Source organism: Pezoporus flaviventris, unplaced genomic scaffold, assembly GCF_033815535.1.
Source record: "Pezoporus flaviventris isolate CSIRO_AGI_PZ_B2104156 unplaced genomic scaffold, CSIRO_AGI_Pfla_v1 ptg000045l, whole genome shotgun sequence".
Taxonomy (NCBI): domain Eukaryota; kingdom Metazoa; phylum Chordata; class Aves; order Psittaciformes; family Psittacidae; genus Pezoporus; species Pezoporus flaviventris.
Genome location: NW_026892593.1, coordinates 30,527,783 through 30,550,936, shown reverse-complemented (window position 1 = coordinate 30,550,936; position 23,154 = coordinate 30,527,783). Strand labels below are relative to the sequence as shown.

At 35.3% G+C, this 23,154-nt stretch overlaps 1 protein-coding gene across 11 annotated transcripts in view; it reads right to left on the bottom strand.

Moving 5' to 3' along the window:
* Positions 1-23,154, bottom strand: part of USP15 (ubiquitin specific peptidase 15) — a 59,734-nt gene that overhangs the window by 23,235 nt on the left and 13,345 nt on the right. For 2 of the 11 annotated variants that reach the window (XR_009745962.1, XM_061467823.1), the window contains exons 2-7: positions 20,108-20,235; positions 16,849-16,979; positions 14,065-14,191; positions 8,875-9,020; positions 6,325-6,386; positions 2,082-2,165 (exon numbers count right to left, since the gene is read on the bottom strand). Coding sequence is in view for 4 of the 11 variants with exons in the window: in XM_061467823.1 (XP_061323807.1) it covers positions 2,082-2,165; positions 6,325-6,386; positions 8,875-9,020; positions 14,065-14,191; positions 16,849-16,979; positions 20,108-20,235 (678 nt within the window). In the remaining 7 variants the exon portion in view is untranslated. Of the gene's footprint in view, positions 1-1,081; positions 1,150-1,188; positions 1,350-2,078; positions 2,166-6,324; positions 6,387-6,647; positions 6,730-8,874; positions 9,021-14,064; positions 14,192-16,848; positions 16,980-20,107; positions 20,236-23,154 lie in introns of those variants that run through there. The other 9 variants (XR_009745965.1, XR_009745964.1, XR_009745966.1 and 6 more) reach the window with 9 other exon arrangements.

The window sequence follows — 23,154 nt, the reverse complement described above, 5'->3', positions numbered from 1 at the left end:
GCCTGACCTTAACCCAGAGTGATATAATACAATTAAATACAGAGATAAATCTTTCCACTTAGCTTTTGAAGCCAAAAATTCTTAACGCATCAGTACGTACTTTAAGTACATGGTATATTAATGGATATGACTTTTCCATCACTGAAGTACTTCATCCTGAACTTGTATTCTGACAGAAGCACTGCTCAAGATTCTTCCTTATTATATATTGGAGTGAATTATGAATTAGTGATTTTAATAATTATTTTAAACTCATCATAATTGCATAATTACACTGTAAGGAAAACCATGTACTTCACCGAATATCTGCCTTACGTAACACCCAGATATACAGTGGTTTCAGTTACAAGAGGAAAAAGGATGGTATTTCATAACACTACAGATAACATGTGCCTAGTCTTTCATTTACAAATCCTTACGTTACAATTAAGGCACTTTAAAGGACCAATTTCTTATCGCATATGAATTTTGTATCACTTGCTTTTTAACATGTATTTCTGCTGAAAACCCTCAAATTAAAAAAGCAAACAAAACCAACCTCAGACCAAACAAACAAAACCAAACCTTACATTATAAAAGCTCCTATTTGGCTCCAAAATAAATGAAGAAGTATAAATGAGCTAAAGCAAGTGAAGAAGCTGTCTTTAAAAGCTGCAAGAGCTGGCAACAGGTTTCCTAAGTGTTTCCTAAAAATAATGACAGCAGCACTAAAGAGAAGCTAACACTAAGGAAAGAAAAAAAAAAAAAGAAGAAAAAAAAGAAGAAAAAAAAAAGAAAAAAAAAAGAAGGAAAAAAAAAAAGAAAAAAGCCTTGCTGGCTTAATTTACAACAGTGGTTCCATAGGAAAAAATAACTGTTAAGCCATGTTTCTGGCACTACAACTCTCTTTTGCATAAGCAATGGGGGAAGGAGACATTAGTTTTCAGCTGGAGGCTAAGCTCCAGTCAAATAATTCTTCATATCATAGATACAATCATAGATACAATATACATTTTATTTACTACACATTGACAGAGTACAATAGACTGCAGTTAAATACATGGATTTCAACTGTTCAACAGTGAGAGTTGGGGCTACTCACAATCAGTAGAAGCACAAGTGACACTTCACCCCTTAGGAAAAATAATTTCTGATAAATGCAGCATTTAACTGGAAGATATTGCATAAGATACTTAATATTTATGTCACCTTTTTAATGTTTAACATCTTCATGTTTGATCACAAAATGCATGTTTGGAAAAATATTTTAAATTTCAACGAATTGTAAGAATATGCCTCTTTGATTTCCCTCAGCTTGCATTAAAGATGACGGCTCTCTAATTTCAAGCATTTGAAAGATGCTCCATTATCTGTTAAAGTGAAATAATTTCATGTTTTTCTATATTCACAAACTTTTTTTACAGTAGTGTACAATAAAAAAATTACACACAAAGTTGGCCACTAGAATATGAAAACTCTTCTCTATTAAACGTCTGACTTGGAATATAAGGGAGAAAACCATTAAAAGTGAGAAGTCTGTTCAACTAAACCTCTGATTATTGTAACATTCAAGCACACCTATCAGCCTGATCCCTTTCAAAACTGCTGGCATTAAGACAGAAGTTGAGTTGCTGGTAATTAATCAATGGCTATAGTCACTAAACCATTAGAGCTAAAATATTTCAGTTTTAGCAGCCTCAAATCAATGTGTGATATCACATATGCTGCTATAATATCCTAGCAGCATCTGACCACCAGAAATGTAAGCAGTCCATCTAAATTCAGGCAGGTTAATAACACTGTATTTTTAGCATGATAAACTCTAAATGAAATCTTATGTATTTTCTTACAATGCTCAATATTCTTTTTAGAGTCTACACTACCGAGCACTAAGAGCTATCAAGTATCTTTAACTGCGTTTCATTTCCTGGTATCATGCTTTAACAATACCTACACTATGAGATAGTGACCAGTAACCATTCACCATCCAAATATTGCAAAACAAATAGAAATCCTTAAGCTAGGAGTTACAAAGCATCAAAATTTGTTTATGTCACACTGGGGCAATTAAATTAAATAATGTTTTAAGGTATATTGCTTACTTTCTGTTGTTCATGTTGTTATAATTATTTGATAGAGATGGAGAGATCTTTGGTAAAGTTGAAAAATTGGATGCACCTGGGGACCTTTAAAAATATGAAAATGATAAATTAGATAAAAAGGCTGAGATATTAAAAACTATGAAAGAAAGCCAACAAATGAACAATGCACATAAACAAGCATGGAAAAGAAGTATTTTTTTAAGAAGTGGGCACAGAACTAAAAACACCCAGGACATGCAGCCCTCAGAATCTGTCTTTTAAACCTTGAAATGCTTCACAATACTTTGAAATTTTCTATCATGTTGAAGAAATAGAGCTATTAAGAAGCAAACAAATAAACAACAACAACAACAAAAAAGAAAAAATCACAGGCCACTGCTCTAAAAAAAAATGTTTTCAGTTTATGGAAATTTTAATAATCTTTCATTTAAACCTAAATGGATGTTGAGATGAGATACAAAAACTATTACGATACATAATTCAAGGTTACTTGCTACTAGCAGCATGAAGCCATTTAAATAAAGTTGTCTTACTAATACTGATAGTTAAAAGCCCCTCCAGGATATTATGCACAATACTAAGTAACCTTTAAAAAATTATTACTTTTTGCCTAAAGTAACATCATTATCGCTCACCCCCACTGTTTCAGACTATTTTTAAATATAAGAATACTGATTATTTTAATCACATAGGCCCTCTGAAAGTCAATACACAACTATCTTGATGTGCCTTTTTCTTTTTCTGATCAAATCTTACAGATAAGCATGGAAACAGCTCTTAATACTGAAAGGAATTTATGTACCTTCATGTTTTTGTAGGCCCTACACAACTCCAAGTTGTTTACATAAAGCTCCTGCTGTCAATGGCAAGCTTTGAAACAAGTATCACCATATTAAGAGAAGAATTCTGCATGCTCAGGATTTTTTTAAGCACCTTCCAAGAGCTAAACTCTTCAAGGAGATCAATATTTTTACACAGGGAATTTTCCCAAGTATATTTTCACATTTATTTTCAATGCTCTATTAATAAACCTTTTCCAAAAGAAAAGATGTCATGTGAAGAAAATATATTCCAACCAACATTCATAAAGATTTCCTGTAGTTTTCCTTTATCAATTTGAATTCTCTTCTTTGAACACTACTTTCAAAGAAGTAAAATACACAAATTTCGTCCACAAGAGAGGTATAAAATTGAAGCCAGTTTTAAGTCTACTTCAATCTGAGACAAAAGTTATGCACATTCATACATGTAATTATTTTAGAAGGTATTTGAACTGAGTCATTTTGAACTGAGACTGAACTTTGCAAAACAAATTTGAAGCTTTTATATTTAAACCTAATTCAAATGCAATACAGTTTCAAATTTAAGAACTCAATTCCATAACAAATGGAAAGAAATCAGAGTAAGATACATAAAGGTCTGGTTTTGACAAAAACCTAACAATAACTTCATTTGTTTCTTAGAGAAGGTATCCTCCTACTCGAGGTGCGCAGCCTTTCTGCTTGCTTAAGGCTGTTTATATCATTAAATCCTGTGCATAGGGAAGAACAGAATTCATCCACAGCTCTTACAGTTTTCAATACATTTCAATACTTGTGGGAAAACTTCGTAACACTGCCAGAACCCTCCCCCCCCCCCATCACTTAAAACAAAGACCAAAACAAGGATAATAAACCCTGAAAAGACAGTAATACAGGAAGCTCATGAAGTTCAGTTAAAGGAAATGCAAAGGCCTGCACCCAGGGAAGAACCCCAGGCACCACTATGCACCTGGGTATAGAGGTCAGTGACCAGATGGAAAGCAACTTGACAGAGAAGCACCGGGCTGCACTGAGCAGAGTATTGCCAGCAGGTCAAGGGGAGCGATCATTCCCCTCCACTCTGCACTGGTGAGACACCCCTGGAATGCTGTGCTTAGTTCTGGCTCCCCAGTACCAGAGAGACAGGGACATACTGGAGTAAGTCCAGTGAGAGGCCAGGAACGTGGCCTCAAATCTGACAGCATCTGACCTATGGAGAGGCTCAGAGAGCTGAGGCTGTTCTGCCTGGAGAAGAGAAGGCTCCAGAGTGAACGCAGCAACCTCTATAAATACCCAGTGGGAGGGAACAAAGAAAATGGAGCAAGCTCCTTCTCAGTGGTACCTGCTGTAAGGAGAAGAGCCAATGGGCACAGACTGAAGCACAGGCAATTCTAGTTAACTACAAAAAAATTTATTTTACAGTGGGGGTTATCAAACAGTGGAACAGGTTTTCCAGGGAGGCTGTGGAGCCTCCATCCTTGGAGATGGGCATTACCTAACTGGACAAAGACCCAAGGAACGTGCCCTAGCTGACCCTTCTTTGAGCAAGGGATTGGACTAGACAATCTCCAGAGGTGCCTTCCAACCTCAACTATTTTGTGATTCTGTGAAACGCTAAGCTTTCTGAAATTATCCTGCCCTTTTCAAGCATTATATACCTTTCATCCTTTCCAATGTTCCATATTTTAATTTTCTAAATATGGCATTTTATTCCCTGGACTCGGAATTTACGTTTACAATTTTTCTAAAACAAGCACTACAAAAAAGTAGCCTCAGCAGAATGTAGTGCGAGACAAGGGTGTGACCAGTGACAGGACTGTAGGAAGGTATCTGTATGTACACTATTTGTGATGACAAACGAATGCATCTCACACAGAAGACTCAAAAGCAAGTGTTTAATATTTCTACCCTTTTAAATATTTATTAGATTTTTTCATAGTTTTAAACAGATGTAAAAACCACCATTACTGTGTGTTGATAGTTTCTATTTGAATCCACTGAACTTTGCAAACCCTCCAATACTATAATGCATTTGAATACCAAACTTCAGTCAAACTTTCTGACAGCTGCCAAAACTCACAAGCATACCCCAGCTTCACACTAAAACTATACATCCTCATTTTCTGCTTTACTTACAGACTCCTCTGACACCAGTATTTCCAATTACCATTTTACTTGTCCCTAGATCAGAAGTCTTCCAGGAGACATTCTTTAATTTATATACTGCTTCTGATTGCCTACCATTCTAACTGGAAATTTGGCAGAATAAAAGCAGGTATCACATCACCAAGAATATCTTCCTACCAAAACCTCCAAAAAAATCCATGACATTCAACTATCTAAATTCCTTTAACCTTCAAACTCTACATCTAAAATTTGACTCCAAGTTTACATTTCTGCTAGGTGCTTTTTAAGGTCTGAGATGAAACTACAGGTATTTTGTATCCCATTCTTTCTGCTGTTCTACATTCCCAATTTTTTGTTTCATAACGTCTTGCTAAGCAAGATTATACTGTTCATACTGAGCTAAAATTGAACTCAGACTTCATTAAGCAACTTAATAGAAGCTAGTGTTTCTAATAAAAGTGATTGAGATAAACCACCAAGGATAAAGAATCTGTCCTTCAAATGATAAGCAGTAATACTACAAAAATGCTTGAAAACCATTATGAACCTTAATTACATGAATGCAAAATATAAAAAGGAATACAGAACTTAAAAGAACCTTTAGTGAAAAATATGCTCAAGAACCAGCCAACAAAGGGAAAAAAAACACAGTTAACTATTTGGGCTGAGATCATGTCAGTTTTCTAGTAACAAGTCCCAACTATTATTGAAAACCAATAGAACATAATGCAGGTCCTGGAAACAACATTAAAAAAGCCTTGGAGAAACCACACTCAAGTCTTTCTACCCACTTGCCATACCAAGGTATTACTGATAATGGCAGGAGGCAGAACAGAAAAGAAAAAAACCACATTGTACTGTGTTAACTGATGACAGCCCAACAAAGAACAAAAGCAACATGCTGGTAATGTACACTGCAATTTAAATAATATTTATATGTAAATATTGTGCTCTGAAGATAAAAGGACAAGCTACCCATGAGAACATTCACACAGCAGAAAAATCCTAAATATATACACCTGCATTAATTTTAAAGAAATATAAATAAGTTTTACAGTTTTCTACTATGAACTTTTACTCTATTTTTGAGCAGAATAACGTATATCACTGGCTGAAATCAAGAGAATTAAGCAATGTATATGCAGGAGCTCATCATGTCATATTTTACAGTATGCATCACTTACAACAAATACACTACTCATTATGTTTTCAGCTAAAACATCTGAAGGTCAACTTTAAAAATGCCACTTTTAAAAACAGTTACGAAAATAGTTAAGCTATAGTGAGTAACTTTATGACTTAAATTCTCAACTTACTTGGGAGTTGAAGGACCTCTTGGCCATGATCCATCCTCATTCTTCTGTTCTATTACCAGTACCTACCACAAAAAGTATAATAAGAAAACTGAAATATCAGGAGATTACTTTCTGTTCCAGTCTTTTCAATGGATTTCTTGACATGTGACTGAGACAGAAAAGATTGATGCTTAAGTTACTATTCCCCGAGGTTCGAGAATATTCAATTACACTTCCTCTTCCTCTATTCACTTTTGTCTCTTCACATCTGAATTTGTGCAACTTTGAGCAAGCCACTTAATACCTCTATGCCTCTGGAATCTATGGATATGTCAAGACCTTACCTCTCCAAGAGGTCAGAAGATAACCTGCAATGTCTAAGCAGCATCTATGAATATATAGAAATCCCATGTTTATACAACAGCTCTGTTAAGGAAGGGATATTCCTGAAGGAATTCTGCATCACACACAATACAGGTCAGTAGGAAAAAAAAAACCCGACAATCAAATGAAACTGCTTTCTGCCTTGATAGCCTTAAAGTCATACCTGTCTGGTTACTCCTGTATTTTCTGAAGAAATATTCATCTAATATTAATTTTCCTATAGGACAATTGGCTAATGAAATGAACTTTGGTCAAGTTGTTACTGGCACAAAAGGGAGTACGGAACATGCAGTCCTAAACACAGGCATCAACTGCCATTTGAAACGCCTTTGGGTATTTGAGATATCTGCCCTATGCTGGCAGCTATGACACAGGACCTACAAAGAGCTCATGCCTTTCTGGACTGACAGCTAGCATAGCCAGATCATTTGAAATAGCAATTAAACTCAGTATTTAAACAGAATCTAACTCTAAATTTCCAATCCAACTAATTCTGCATAACTATACACTGATGTTTCAAGATGCTAATTAACTGTCATACTGTACTTGTAATGACACACATTACAAGTGTCATTACAAGTCACATACAGTGACACACATTCACATAGGTGCTTATGCCCAAAACCTTACACAGAAGTCATGCTGCCACTTGAAGATGTAAGCACATTTTCAGTCTGAATACACTAAGACATGACACTGAAAATTAGCTTTCTCTCTGGAAAAGAGTAGTCTGCTGTCTTTGGTCATGAACGCTGCTGTAAAGGCACACTCTGCCATATTTCCCCCCCACCAGCTCTCAGAAACTCCTAAACAAAGGGAAGATTTAGACTTAAAAGTTCAATGGAACCCCTAAAGGCTCACTTCAGAAACCATCTGGTAAATTTAGAACATTAAATTACTCAACTGCACACATAGTTTAGAATTACACAGTAGAAAAACAACTACTAGGTTAGATGGACTTTAATAGTCAGAATAACTATTACTAGATTAGGAGGCTCAGCAAGTAAAATAACAAACTTGTGTGTCAGTAAGTGCAACTGACACACAGTCTACCACGTGTAGCATTTTCAGAACCCATGGTTAAACCTGGTTTTGAGCAATATTTGTTTTTCTGAAAGTACAGCTGTCACCTAGAGATCTTTTTATAGCTATATTAGACCATGCTTGCTTCAAGGTTAATGTTTCACTGGGATAGAGGCAATTTGCAAGTTACATCTTTAACACAAATGGGAGATAGGGGCTTTTTTAGCAGGATCTCTGCATTGTTAAAATCACCTGAGTGCATGCAGCATGAAGTTAAAGGGCACAATAGCTCAAGCTGTTATTTTGGTTCACTGATTATTTACCTTTAATGCCATAGAAGAAAACAGAAGCACAGCATAAATACAGCTGTAAGCAGGTTAGAGTCAAGTATTTCAACACAAAATGAAATACTTTTAATACAATCTTGCCTACAATTACTACCAATGAATTTCATGCATTCGTGTTTGTAGCATGACAGCATGAACTACAGCTGTTGAAAAAACACCCAATTCTATTTGAAGACTAAAGAATCGAAGTAAGAATCTGAAAAGTTATTCCAATGATGCAATTGTTCAGGCAGTTCATGCTTATATTTCTGTAGCATTAACATCCAGTATTTGTTCTTTACATTAATCAGAAAAGGTAGAAAAAGTATCTTGTAAGAAAATATCCCAGAAAGGGATTTAAAAGTGATGATACAGCCTCAGGCTAAAGCAGGCTTTCAGGCTTTTTTGTCTCCATAGTTCTACCTGAAAACTTTTCACTTCTTCTTAAATTCTAAAATCTGGACAGTGAAATTTGAGTACAAGGCATTATTCTTCCAGAGTACCTAAAAAGTCCTTCAAATTTTGGGTTTAATTTTAGGAGCATATTCCAGATCTTAGGAGTATTTTTTTTTCTTATTTCAGGTTTTGCCAAATTCCAAGTCAGAAGCATTACATTTATTTATTTTTAATTCACCAGGAGAGTTAAACTCATCTTTAATCACAAAAATACACTCAAAGACTACTTCTATTTTGGTGAATCTGTTTATAAAATCCTCTACCCCATACCAGTCTAATAGGAGGCAATTTTCATTTAAAAAGAAGGAAATTTCATTGGGTACGGTTACATTTTCATGATAAAGAAAACCCAAACCTACATATAAAAAGTATTGCACTGTACCTGTCCCTGGTATAAGCCAGCATCCTGTATGGTACTGTCTGGTTTATTCAAAGGTTCAAAAGTGTTACTCATGTATTTGTTCCACAATCTGGTCTCTTTTTCACTTGGAATATTGAAGATTTTTCTTATCTCTTTTTCAATTGTATCTGTTTTGAAAGGGAAAGAACACAAGTTTAGCATTTCACTACGCAAACAGAGTAAAGACGAATAAAAATAAAGCATTAGAATCACCTACTTTTTTCTTACATTTAAAATAAAATATTAATGAAAATGTACAAACAGCCATGCAACTACACCACGTTGTAGTTCAAGCAAGAAGTTGCTAGCTCCCTTGCCTTTAAAATATAAACAGTCACAGGATTATTTTATTCCCTCCTGAATCTCATAGCAAAGCAGACCAAATGACAACAAGTTGCTAAGAACAGGTACAGAAGGTACCTACGTACCCACCTACTAATTTCTCAGAGTGTGGTAACACAGGAGTGTGGATGGGTAGGAAATGGTTAGAAGTGAGAATGGCAGCAAAACCAGGTGCAGGGAGTGAAATTCATTCGGTTCGTCTCTCTAAATCAAACTGTTCTTAGTTTTTTTCACTCTTCTGCTACACATATCCCAGTGCAATTGGCACTAACCAAAATCTATATGCACAAAGTTTAATGTACATGCTTACAGAAATGAATGACTACTTTGTAAAACTGGAGTGCATAAATTTACATTAAAAGAACCATGTAAGATTTTATGCTCCTGAAAGTTTTAACATAAAAAAGTCTACCAGCTTGTACACTACTTGACAGAAAAAAGTGTTACATAATTTTAAGGTAGCATAACTATTGTCTACAACTGACATGTAAGAAGTTCATAATCAACTCCATTCTCCTTGCAAAAATACAGTTTTTTAAAGAGCTCTTTAATTTGATCTAATATGTACAGTGCTACAGCATAGCCATCTTAGGTTTTGGGTTTTTTCTTTAACTGATATACCCACAAAGGCCCATGGCAGCCAAGTCTCACAGCAGTTAACACAAAAAATAAAAGAAGTCAAGAAATGTACTGTTTATTCCTGATGATCACTGAAGACACAATTCAAAAAATGAGCACTGGAAGCTCTTTGAGAGATACTCCCCTGAAATCTCAGGATAAAACACCAGTGTGTCATCTCCTCCAGCATTCCCTTTGCTCCCTTTTACTTAAGACCATTATTTTCTCTTCTGCTATGTTAAATATGAAAAGTCAAAATGAGACCTGAAGCTTGAAAAGCACTTCATAAAAATCCAGCCATTGGCTTGTGAAATGCATTACAACTGGCCAATATAAAATTTGTAGATACTGTAGGCAATTATATGCAATTTCTTTCTATCCTACTTAACACACATTTTAGTATGAAGCCAAGAGTTAGACTGGATCATCTGCTTCTTGAAGAGAGATGATATGTAGACAAGGCAGGTGCCATCGACAGTGCAACAGGCTGTTACTTGATTTATTGACTTAAAAAAAAACAACTAAAAAAATCATGTACTGTCTGAATCAATTCTGAGCCAATGATTTCAAGTAACTGCATCTGAATGTAAGAATGAAGCTAGTCAGCAACAGTCTTCTAAAAAGAAACTAAAAACCAGATTTAGCAATGGCTTTCACTAAACAAATATGCAAAATAATTTTTCTAATATCATAACTAATTATTTGCGTATTGCAGCTCATAGTCTTTGCAAGTACTAAGTTTTAACATATTCCAGCTTCACTAACAGGAGTGCTATGAGACAGGAAACATCAGCGCTATCAGATGAGTACACAATATCTCCAGGAGTCTGGGAACAGCATGTTGCACTTGACTATTATGCTAATTTTGAGACTGTGAAACCAAGGTTCTTTTACATACCTCCAGAATGTAAGCAATGCACACTTTATAATTCTTCCCCCCCAAGAATCACTGAAAAGCTGGTGTTCCTGCTTATGATCTAAAGTGAACGTATCTGTTCCAGTATAAATGAAAACTCTACATTGAAACAAGCATGGTCTGAGGCATATTGCGTACAGGGTTCTCATCCAGTCGTGCTATTCACACCCCATATATGTTATGAATAGTACTATGATGACATCTAAAAAAGATGGCAAGAACTGCCCTTTAAAAATGCCTCTCACTCCATTCAGCTATATAGCCACAATTTCAGACAGCTCAAATTGAGAGTTAAAGGTTATGGATCCCATACAAGATATATCCTATATTGTTAAAAATTAGATGGCTCCTCAAAAAAAAAACCAAAAAACAACCCCCAACCAATCAACCAAGCAAAAAAAAAAAAAAAACAGCTGCATGATTAAAGTACTATTTTGCAAGACTCTTGACTATTTTGGAAGACTCTTGACAAGATGCTGGAGAAGTCCAGTGAATGCTAATACAAATACACCCTGGCTTCCCTAAAGATGAGTGCTACCGCAAGTACTGGCTAAAGGAACCTGTAGTAACATATTAAACTGTACTATGAAACAGTAATCCCAGCTTCCTGAAGAAGGGAAAGGCTAGTCACAGATTTCAGAACAAACTGTCCCTCAAGGGTGGCAAGTTTTGCATTCTTGTATTGTGCAGCACATTAAAGGGAAAGATGAATCAAAGCCATTTGTCAAGATAATTTACTAGCAAAAGTCCGTAAGATGCAGAGCTACTGGTTTCATCTCCTACAAAGCTTATCAGCTCAGTTTTGGAACTGTTTTGTGACACTGCAGACACAACCTGATGCTACTCATTCATAACAGAGGCTACAGACAGTCCTTCTGTCATTTTGTGAAACTCTTGAATAGAGACAGAAAATGTCTACATATGTTTTCTGATGACTTTATCATACTTTGATATATTTAATACTCCTGAATGGATCATTAACTCATTTTCACTCAGAAGCCCTGATCCTAGAAAGATCAACAACAAAAACTAGACTGAAATACTGCCTGAACTACATCTAGCTCATTTTCCTTTAAGAATTAAAGCACTTCACTCCTGCCCCAAAAGTTAGCCATCAGTCTCCAAGTTAATATGCACTGCCTTCAAGGTGAGAGTTCTTTATAGGAGAGTCCCAAGAACGCACTAGATATGTGCGTTCCAAGAACCCTGTCTTGGAACCCCAAGAAAACTGTCTTTATTAAGTCTGTTCTTTGTAATAACTTTTTCCTATCTTGTACTAACTTACTGACATAAAGCTTAGCTTAGTTCCCATTTGCGTGGAAAAACAGAAGTATTCCAGGAATAACACACATTTGAAGACCAGTAGGTAAATATCATATCATGCTTACAATATTTAAGATGCTCCATTTTTTTTCTATTTACCTGAATTAAGGAAGGTGTCAGACTGATCTTTCGATGGCACTGAATAATATAATCAGTGATGGTGAACAGAAAAATTAAAACTTATTGAAAAGACCATAGTACCTTATAAGTCCACTCACTTCAGTGGGGCTGATATTGACTGTTTTGTAGTACAAGTCTTCTGCAACCATAATGAAAATGCATCCCTTCCTGGCATATACAAGGAAGGCTGAAAAATAATCAAGATTCTGCAAGATTCCTCTTGCACATTATTTATTGATCTAATGAGCACCTCTGCTATATATCTGATGAATTCCAGAACTACCTTAAATATACTTGGGTAAGGACAGCAGTGGGGAGGACAAATCACAATTTTACTAATGGATAACAGAAAAAACTCAGAGAACAGTTATTTTTTTTACTCTTAAAAGTTATTTTAGTCTTTCTAGCTCTTCTTCTAAGAAGAGATAGGATGGTCCTGCTTAGTACTCTGCATAAGAAGTTTCAGCTTTAGAAAGGGGCTTCCAAGAGTGTATCATTCATATGTCATGAAAGCAAATAAGGCCAGTGTCAGTAAAGGGGTTGCCAGTGATCCTGACTCTTCCTCATTATAATTTATGACAAATTTCTTGTAATTGTAATTCTCTCTCTGCTAAGAAAACAGTAAAAGTCATTCCAAACTGCCCTACTTCTGAGTGGAGAAAGAAAATATCAGAAATTAATAAATTACCTATAATTCCAATGATACAATTAAACTCACTATAGCTGCAAATTAGCTTGTATTTAGTCTTCAGGAAGGGATAATGTTAAATTGTTTTTTTTCTGAGTTTACTTAGAGAATACCGAAGTACAACTTCCCAAGTTCAACCAGATCTCGAGAAGGGCAATTAACATACAACACCAAAGCCTTGTTTCAAGGACAGGTTTCATAATTTTAAAGTTTTTATTCTAATACAAGCAGATGATTACTTAAAGATTAAATTTTAAACAAAGTAAATGATTGTGTTTTAAAAGCAAGCAAAATCTGCAAAGACTTAAAAGATATCAATTGTAAGTCACTATGAATAATGTAAAGAGAAGCAAAATCTGAAAGAACACCGCCGTTGTCAAAGAATGTAAACAAAGAGAAATGGCTGGGCATAAAGTGCCAAGGATACAAAGTACAGCTCTAACTGCACAAACAGAGTTGATTGAAAGGCTCTTATCTCACATACACATAAAAAATACACCAAAAATTGAGCTTATATGATCAGTAATATCTTTGCATATATTCTGATTGTTACTTTCAGAGACAAATGTCACTAAAATATGGTTTCAAACAATGACTCAAAGAGCAGCCACAGTAACTACAAATAAAAGTAAATTAAAGGACTCAGTTACTGTAAAACATTGTGCCCGGCCTGCCACTGCACAACCCAAGGAATACTGCCTTTGTAGGTCACCTCTAGCCATTAATTTATAAATTCAATTAATTCTTGTGTTTTGTAATATACCCTCCTCTTATTATACGACTAAAGAGGTTTGGCTAATGAAAATTAACAGAAACACATGAAAAAAAAAAAACGTACTTCTTACACACCAAAAGCCAAGAAAAACTACTATAGAAGCCAATAAAATAAATAGAAACATCACACTTCCTGAAAATCACAAACTTCTACTGCTAACACAGATGCCTCGATAAAACTGCACAATTAAATATTTTTAATAAAATTGTATTAAAAATCCTAAATATTCCAAACTATCACTTTAAATTTTAATCCAAAGTTAGCCCCATCCTCTTTAATGGTTACAATACCCATCTATCATTTCATCTAGAGACCTATTTATTCAGAACTTGCTACCAAGTACTATTTAAACAAGTAACAATCACATATTTGGAAAAACAGTTTGCATACCTATTGTATCAGCTTTACTAAATCTTCGTGTGACAACATTGTTCATATTTCCATTTTCACAAAGCTTTAATTCAGTTAGATATACTTCTACTTTGCAGTGCTTTACAAACATACCCTGTTCAACGACCTGAAAAACAGATTGGGATCAGGCATCAGTCCAAACGTGTTTTCATATACACACTTCTAAATACTTTTGAAAACTCTTCAATAAATTGAAGTTCTCGGAATGTAAGAAACTTAATAAACGTAAAAAATGAGAACTGAAATTATTTTATAACTTTTTAGAAATACAGCAAACTAAAAAGTAATTTTTTTGCATGATTATGTTGTCTTACCTGTGTATAACACCACCACCATGACTTTCAATGTTTTAAGAACAGTGGGAATCACAAATATGCATGCTTACCCAAAAGATAAGATACTCAAAAGATAAAACCCACCAAAAGTTATTTTTATTTCAAAATATATTTGTTGCATGCCACTTGCTCAAAACAACAACTAGTTTTCATAGTTAAAGAATACACATAAAAACAATACAAGCTAATAAAATCAGGATATCACATTTTTAAATAAAACCTACAAATATTTCACTTACATTCTGATAATACATTAATTTGAAATTTCACCTACTCATTACAGGGTTTTATGTTCTTTTTTGTAACCCATTAAAAATAGTTAAGTATAAGGGTTTTGTTTGTTTTTTTTTTTAATAAAAGTAAAATGTAGAAGAAAATATTCAGGGTCACCTCTTAAATGTTTTTCCCTTTGATCTTCCAAAGTGTAACTGCAGTACTTAGTCATGTAGACTGTTCCAAAAATAACCATTGCCCTGATATGTGATACATCTGACAAATACGGTAATAAAAAAAAAGCCACCAGCTAATTGCTAGGAGAGATCTGTACAAATATAACTCGTATGCATGTGCCATAGGAAAATGAAATGTATCAGTGAATTATTTCATTGCTGCTCAGTTGTTTGCTTTAGCTTTAATGACTGCCAACCATGATATTTAAATAAAAATGCATCTTCACTTGAGCACCTTAGTAGGGTTTCCACCTGGTACAGTAACAACAAAACAGTTGCTGTCAACAAAACTGCGCAGTATGGCTAAGGCATCTCTGAGCATAAAACTGACACTCTAGCGGTAGTATTGCCACATTCTGTTTCATAAATTTGTGATGTCATTTGACATGGGTCAAGTAAAACAATAAATCAATTTAAAATTTGGATCTAACTTTCAAAAAAAGTTGGTGTAACCAAAGGAATGGAAAAAAAGTGTCATCCCACCTCTGTGAAAAAACACTAACACAGACAGGAGAAAGATTCACGGACAAATGACAAAAGTATCGGAAAGAAAAATTCTGAACTGGAATAAGCAACTCTGAGAGCTACTGTTCATATTGGTAGAAAACAATGAAGCCATGACAGTTTACATGGCCACTCGTTACACTCCAGGTGTTCTTCCAGTTAGTTCTTTCCACATAGAAGGCAACTTTACTGTAATTTCCCTTCTCTCTCCCTATATTTCACCCCCAAAGTGAAAAAATGACAGAAGTTTTACTTCACCATGATGAGGGAAGAGCATTCAGTTTGCTGAAATCCCTCTTCAGAAAAAACACTAACAAGTTGATGTATCTTTAAAGAAGCAAAGCTATTTTAATAGATTTCAGCCCTTAACAGAACTAGAGAAAGAGACATTCCAGGGATATCTCTTAAACAAAAAAACAAAAAAAAAAAAAAACAAACCAACAACAAAAAATTCCCTCTTTTATTGTGTTAAAAAGAATGTTAAAAGCTACTTCCATTGTTGCCCAAATGAATCCTGAAGACAGAAAATTTCTTCTATAGCTAAATCTGTCATCTGTTTGAAAACAACGGACTTCAAGTAATAGGCCAGCATGCATGCAGCTAGACCATAATCATGCCACAGAATAAAAAGTTACATTACGCCAGAAGTCATATCAAACTAAATTCTAATCATAATATTACTTCAGCAGTTCTTCAGGAATTAAAAAAAAAAAACAACAAAACAAAACCCAAAAAAACCCACAAGTGTTCTAATGGTAAATTTGGAAGTTGCAAACATATCAAAATGTATTTTAAAACTTATACAATTCACTACAGTGAGGTCGTAACTGTAGTCCCTAGCCTGAAAATCTTAAGAAATAATACTAGCAAAAAAAGACTGTATGATCAATAAACTGGTAAAATGCCACATCACCTTAATAAGAAGGATGGTATGTCCTGGAGCAAAAAAATATTAACATAAAAATGTTAATTTTTAAGTATATCATACTAATGGAGGGTCACAGTATCCACCATACCATGGACTGCTACCCGTGCTGAGGTAAGCTTTTTACTTAAGGAAAAAATCCCCTTAGCAATCTGTTGAGCACAGAAGACTCTGCTTACCAGAACAAGAACTACCAATTACTCTGCCAGAGTTAACATCATTAGAGCTATGCTCTTCATTAATATAGTCAATACAGTTTTAGGGTTTTATACCTAACCACAAAATCATTTGCACTAATAGACTTTCAAGCTCCTAATGCAAGTTCTTGAAATATTAGAGGATTTACTTCCAGAGGAAAAAAAGTTATATCCTTTTGATCCTTGTTTCTCAATACTAACAAAAACTAGGTATCTATAAGCAACTAAAGCAGGAGTTGTCTATATGATTATCATACACCAGGACTTACAATCTTCTAATAAATTCATGTGCAACACCTGCATATTTACAAGACTTAATCCAAATCATGTTCAGCCCAGTAGGTTAAGAGTACCTTGCGTGCTATAGGCTCTTGACCTTCCATCAGGGTGTACCAGCTAACTAGCCTATTCCAGCCTTCAGTTGGCAGAAGGATGTAGTCCAGCTCATCAATGAGATGTTCCTTGAGAGACTGAGAATCACCATCTAAAAGAGAAAGATATTTTTACTTGCATACTGTAATTCTGTTGCATTTTTAATGTATCATACATTAAACAGATGTATTTTCTGAGTCAGCTATATTACCAGTATTATGGTATTCAAAGCAAAAGTCTTCTGAAACTAGGCAAACTACTCACTTCCTGCATAGCACACCTGTTATAGGTAGTATTCCTACACTCAGGAATCGAAGTGACAACTCCATATCCTCATGCTAAGTGCCTAACTTGTTATTGCACACCATTATAGCCTTAGAGAAACCAAACCATTTCTCCACCCACTTCACACATAGTCCCACATCACCATGGATACTTCCATTTCATGCTACAGTTGCACCCTTCACTGAAAATGCAGAAATGGGTAGTTACAGTAGATCAAAGACAAAGTTTGAAGTCATTCATTCCATATCAGGCTAGGAAAATAACATGGTACAATCCCTCCTACTTAAAGGATCCTACATGCTCTGGAAACACAGTCGTTATAAAATTCTTCATGGGGACAGCAAGATGCAGCATTTGAAAGAAGTACAACTCGGTAACCTGTTAAATAGCAAGCTTTTAGTTTTCATTCAACCCTTATTACAGCAGTAAGATAGCAACTACTCTGTATGTGTAAAATATAATTCCAGATCTGAGCCACTGTTAGCCTCAGACAATTAGGGCAGTTGCCTTAGTATTTGGAAGTATCCAGCAACAGGCCAGCAAGTACACATTAAAACCAGAAGCAAAACATGGGGAAAAGTTCACAAATACGTCTTCAGGCAACTCTAACCGGTTTATGCTGTATTTCTGCACTGATCCGACACTGCTACAGTTTATAGTGAGATCTAATCTGGATTCCATTAGATCCTTCTAAACCCCCAACATTTCTCCTAGCATAGTTTTTTTCAGACCTTTATTCCATCAAAGTACCATGACTCATTCCCTCATATTCAACACTGTTGAACAAACAGCTATTTTAACTACTTGCTTGTGCTTGCTTTGCTAATCTAAAGTTGACTATGTATCTCTTCTTTTGAAGATGGCATGTCTGCATTCTACTATATTTAACAACTTTTTTTGCAGATGTTGAGATTAACTGAAAATCTCTACCCGTTACTTTTCACTGCTCCCAATTCATCCCAACGTTCTGGAAATAAGGGAGCAGCATTTAAGTTATACAGACACAACATACTAATTCCATTTCCTGGAATCAGTATTTCTTGGACTTAGTAGTTTTCCTTATCACTCCATTACACTGCAGAATATCTGAGAAAGCATGCCTATTTCATTCTTTAAATCAGAAGCAGATTTTCAGGCTTAACACTTAAGGAGGACAGCATGAGAGTAACTACTGCATACTACATGTCAAAAACAGGATTAAAGCCGAAGTGTTTTAAGGTTCAATTTATGCTACATAGGAAACCTAGTATAGAGGACTACTGCTCTGCAGCTGAAGGAGACAGCTACTATTTGCTGAGCACATATGACCTTAATTTTAAAACTGCCTTCACACAGGAACAGTAGATGTCAGACAGTAGCTGGATGAACTGTACCACTGCCAATGCAGATCCATCATTTCAGAACAATGAATGAGCCAAAAGTAAAGTTCATAAACCCTGACCTTGTCTTTGTTTTGAAAGGGATATTTAATAAGCAGTGTCAAAATGATAGCACACAGGTTTTCGGGAGCTTTTAGCAAAATGTCTAAAATTACCTCAAACTTAACCCTAATGTATTAGGCTTCATATCCACAGTAACATAAAACATAATCTGAGTATGTATACAGATCAAGATATAACAATAGAGATCAACTAACACAGTACTTTGCTCTTTTAGAAATCACCCACCCTTTTTTTTTTAAGTTGGTAGACACAGAACAAAGAATAAGCTGATGCTGCCACAGTGAGGATACAAGTTTCTTAACACAACTGATCGCAACTGAAGAGGATTACCTGAACATGCTTGCCCCACTGCAAGATTTACTGCAAGAAGTACAAAATATCTAGATCCTCACATTTCAGAAAACAAAACACACCACTCACCTGGAGGAAAAAGACCTTTAATTTCATGGACAGAAGAGAACATGCATATGACAATACATGCCTTCTTTGAAGTGATACTAGTCACTGTCAGACATGCACACTCACACTGACAACTAGTGCAATATGGTATGATAAGTCCTATGAAAGAGGCAATTATGTTTAACATTTAACTTGTAAAATAATGAGATATTAATTACAGTTGAGAAGTTTTGAATGAAGAAAGTCAGAGTTCATCATAAACTCCATACGCTATAAACATTTTTATTACTAGGTGCAAACAAATTGTGTGGTACTATTATATTACCTGTAACTGCAAAGAGGGAAACCAATTATCTGCTAGATTTTGTATCTACTGGATTTTGCAGATTAAATATTAATAGCTCCATGGTATTTCAATACTGGATATTAAATATACAATTTGACCTAAAGATTAAAATATCCGGGAAAGTATTCCAAGACCTGTGTCTACAAATCTGACTACAGTACAGCAAAAGTCAGTCCAACCTGAATAATCATATTAGCGACAGAGTTTAACCATACTTAGAAGATTATAAAATTAGAAAATTATCCTCTATCGTTTCATACCACTTTATATTATCACTGAACTGCATAATACTACTTCTTCAAACGTTCCAGATTCAAAGAACGGGCTTGGGGCTCATTTACAAAAAGAAATTTTAGAGTTCAACTTAAAAATGTTATCTTAAATCAACCAATCTAGTTAAGCTAAAAAAAAAAAAACAAAAACAAACCACCAAAAAAAACAACAACCCCCCCAGAAAAACAAAACCGCACTTAGTGAACTCAGGCTGTCTACTTAACTAAATTTCAACTCCCAAAGTATCCCAAAATATTATAAGCTAGTACTTTGTACGTTATTAAATATTCTGTTATTGCAAAGAAGTTCCAATAATTTCATTTATGAAATTGTGATTTTTTAGGGAAATCTATTCCAGTTCATGGTCTCAAACAAAAGTTTCACTTTCATATATACTGAGACTCATTTACACTATCAAATACAAACAATGAATAATCTGTGACAAATTTGCACTAATATTTAGTATTGGCTTATTACACAATCGGAAGCAGTTACCTTTGAGAAGTCCAGAATTATCAATTGGACCCGGGTACACATTCTGATCTCCCATCTGGTATTTGTCCCAGCTGTCAAAACCAACATATTTTTTCCACTGTTTGAACCAGCGACTATCCACTAGATACCTTAAATGGAAGAAGACACATGAGTTAGTTACTGACACATTACCACTTCCTACAGTACCAATTAATTCACATGAACACACCTGTATTCATCAGTTTTGCCAAATGCAAATGTTTTTCTGTCTGGTTTGCTAGCCATTATCAGCATCTCCTACCAACATGCACTTTAACTGTGGGCAATTAAAGACCCCCTATTCACAGTAGGCAAGAACAGTTTTGCAAGACTGCCAATACAGCATATCAGAATTTGAATGTTAAGTTAAAAAAAAATTTCCCTTTTTAACATGAAATAATATCAGTTTTAATTTCTGTTCTCAATTTGTGAATTCAAGAGATTCAAGTTAAGTTTATAATTAGACAGCACTTTAAAAAAAATGAGAGATAACTTTTAATAAAGCATTTTTTCCTGACAGAGTTTTATTTATAACATCCGTATGCAAGCAGAAAAACTTCAGAACTCTGATGTCCTGTCAAGATCCAGAAAGTGTGGTTTTCTTCCTTTGAGTCAGCATCAACACATACAGTAAATGCTCTGCTTTTGAGGCAGTACTAGATGTTCTTCCTACATATAATTATCAACTTCACACTTCCATATAAAGGGATATCTCTAAACTCAGCCCTACAGTATTTCTACCCAGATCAAACTGTTGCCAGTCTGGTTTTTATGAAGTCCAGCAATACCTACATTTTATATTTTTTTTTGTCCAGAATATCTTTAAGATGCAAAATTTGTTGAGAGAGCCTCATATTTTATTATATATTTAAAAAAATAAAAATAACACAAGGACCTTCATGACTTCTCTTTCCTAGAAGTATCCATCTCCTTCTGTCTGGTGCAGCCCAACCCTTTCTGCTGCTACCCTAGTACATGTCAGAATATCACTATCAGGATGAAACACCAGGTCAAACTAAAGATCACAGGTAATCCTCATTCTTTTCTCCAGCACTTGATTACTAAACTCTTATTTGCAGCATACCAATGAACATGCTACTGAACATTTAAGAGACCTCAAAACTTCCTGGTGATTCAAATACTAGTCTGCTAATACATACAGCTTTATTAGGCAATCATTCTGTAGGAGTTATTCACAAACACCAGGGTAAAACAGAGAAAAAACCATTAGCACCCACAACTCTTCTAACCAAAGTAGTACAAAAACATTGGCTGAGTATACATTTTACTGAATAGGTTTAAAAAATATACATGAGTGGGGACTCACATTTGTGCTTGTAAATGATGCAACTCAGTAATAATTAAAAAACCTAAGATATTTAAGTTTTGACTTATTTCTTCTTCTCAAGTTTTTCTTTCTTACACACACAGATCAAGCCTGGAGTAAGCCTCCAGAAGTACTCCTAGCAAATCTTTGGTAAAGAAGGAGTTACTACTAAGAAGTACTCAGTGAATCTTCATAGTCAATTTATCAGATTTTCTTCTCAGTAAGTCCCAATATTTCAGTTTCTACACAATATACTCATGTATGTGTGTGAATCTGTAGGCAAAAGTCCTTTGGAAATTTAAGCGGAAGAAGGCATTAGAAGATCACCATAGGCTTAGTTCCCCTACATTGCTTCAAAACCATCAAACACTAAGGTCTCAAACACAACTTTACAACATCTATGACAATGGCATCCTAATTCACATGGCAAACAGTCTTGATTCAAAATACATTTACATCAACAGTAATAATGAGTCTGTGAACAAATTACTTCTAGTCTTCGCTTGTAACTACCTTAAGCAAACAAATAGTAAAGGCAGAGCTATGTCTCAACCAAATTTCTCCTTCATTCACCAATGCCAACCGTACCCTGGAGACACTCACCAATGCAGCATGGTACATTTACCATCCATATGTCAGTATAACACTTGGTCTGGTATCTATTCTACTATCACAACCTGTTACTACTGCTCAGGAGTCATCAACTACTATGAGTTGCTATCTCTTCTGAAATTGCTCTGTACACAACTTTGTCCTTGAACTTGCAACACACAATTTCTTTCTGAAATTTTAAGCACATAATAGTCAGAAAACAGCTTCAAATTGCTTTCTGAACCAAAACCATATTGAAAAAAATGTTAACTTTTCTTAAATTAAGGAAATCCCACCAGATTATTAATGAAAACAGCATGGTTGAAGGTCTGGTTCAGAAAGATGCAATACTTAACATCACTGTGATTTTGCAATATTGAATCATTTTAAAGCAGCACGGCCAGGCACTAAATATTTCAGTTATGTGGCAGTATTCCCTTGAAATCCCGTTGCACATGGCAGGGGGGTTGGAACCACAGATCTTAGGGTCCTTTCCAGCCCTAACTATTCTATGATTCTGTGATGTGTTTTGTTTTGAGCATGTTTAGAATGTAATAGGGAACAATACTGGACAAGGCTAAGCTGCATTACAGATGGTGAAATTTGGGATAAAACAGTAAAAAAAAAGATAAAAAATGCAGGCAATTGAAAAAAATAAACTGAGTTAAACTTTATTAAGTCCTCAGTACAGGAAAGATACGGACATGTCAGAGAGGGTCCAGGGGAGGGCCACAAATACTGCCAGAGGGATGGAGCACCTCTCCTGTGACAAAAGGTTGAGGGTTGGGGTTGTTCAGCCTGGAGAAGGCTCGATGGAGACCTAGCAGCCTTCCAGTATTTGAAGGGGAGAGACTTTTTAGCAGGGCCTGTTGCAATAGGATGAGGGGTGATGGTTTTAAAACTAAAAGAGGGAGGATTCAGGCTGGATGTGAGGAATACATTTCTTACAATGAGCGTGGTAAAACACTGGCACGGGTTGCCCAGAGAGGTGATGGCTGCCCCATCCCTGAAGACATTCAAGGCCGGGCTGGATGTGGTTCTGAGCAACCTTATCTAGTTGAAGCTGAATGTCCCTCTGCTCAATGCAGGAGGGTTGGACTAGATGACCTTT